Raw genomic sequence first — 834 nt, 5'->3', positions numbered from 1 at the left:
CATGTACCAATATGCTGCTTTTTCGGTTTTTTTCATCCACCCTGCTTCGCATACAGCAAAAATGCCAGTGTTGATTTTCAGTGTTAGTAGAATTCAATAGAGTCCGAAGTTAGTCTAACACTCTAATCGAAAGTTAAAATAATACATCGAGTTGATCTCCTGAAAGTGTTGGTGTGATTTTAGTCGTTACTGCATTTTAACCACTGTGGGTGTTAAATTAGACCACACCTTCATTTCCTGTGGAGCTTCGTGATTGGGAATCTTCTGGTCGCCATTTTTCCTTGCTGCTGCGGTAAGTCTTCATCTGGCTAAATATTAAGCTTTAGATTGATGTTAGAATGGGTAACCATGACAATCTAGTAAAAAATAGTATTTATATCAAAACATACCATTCTTTAAGTGTTGCATTTGAATTTTAATTATTTTTGTTTTAGCTGGGCTCAATGTTAGCTAGAACTCTGCAAAAGTACCAAGCTACTTTCCTAATATTCATTTAGCACAATCTGGGTTATTGGCAGACTGTAATGAATATTTTTACGAATATATGTCGCCAGTTTTTATTAAATGCCTTTATCAGTTTTTAAATTAAACTACCAAAGCCTTAGGTCTGTGGTCCTAAACTCCTGCCCAGAGGCCACTTAAAGCGCCCACGCCATCTCTTCTTTAAGTGGGCCTTGTATGGCTGGAGAGGCAGAGAAGCAGGAATGCAAATTTGGGCTTTGAAGTGAATTTTTTTTTGTATTATTAGCCAAAAATGATTTAATATGGCAACAGTAAGAGTGTTGGTTACATTCCCTGCAAGGGCAGTGTGGAACTGTGGCCATGTAGTGGGAG

General features: G+C 37.8%; 1 protein-coding gene across 1 annotated transcript in view; it reads right to left on the bottom strand.

Moving 5' to 3' along the window:
• The window catches only part of LOC120434790 (alpha-2-macroglobulin-like protein 1), a 6219-nt gene extending 5915 nt beyond the window's left edge, over positions 1-304 (bottom strand). The window contains exon 1 of the mRNA XM_039603171.1: positions 229-304. Within this exon, the coding sequence (XP_039459105.1) occupies positions 229-304 (76 nt within the window). The remainder of the gene's footprint in view (positions 1-228) is intronic.
• Positions 305-834: the final 530 nt, after the last annotated feature.

This window comes from Oreochromis aureus, linkage group 3 (assembly GCF_013358895.1).
Source record: "Oreochromis aureus strain Israel breed Guangdong linkage group 3, ZZ_aureus, whole genome shotgun sequence".
Classification (NCBI taxonomy): Eukaryota; Metazoa; Chordata; class Actinopteri; order Cichliformes; family Cichlidae; genus Oreochromis; species Oreochromis aureus.
Note: the sequence above shows the minus strand (reverse complement) of the source record. Positions and strands in the feature narration are given on the sequence as shown.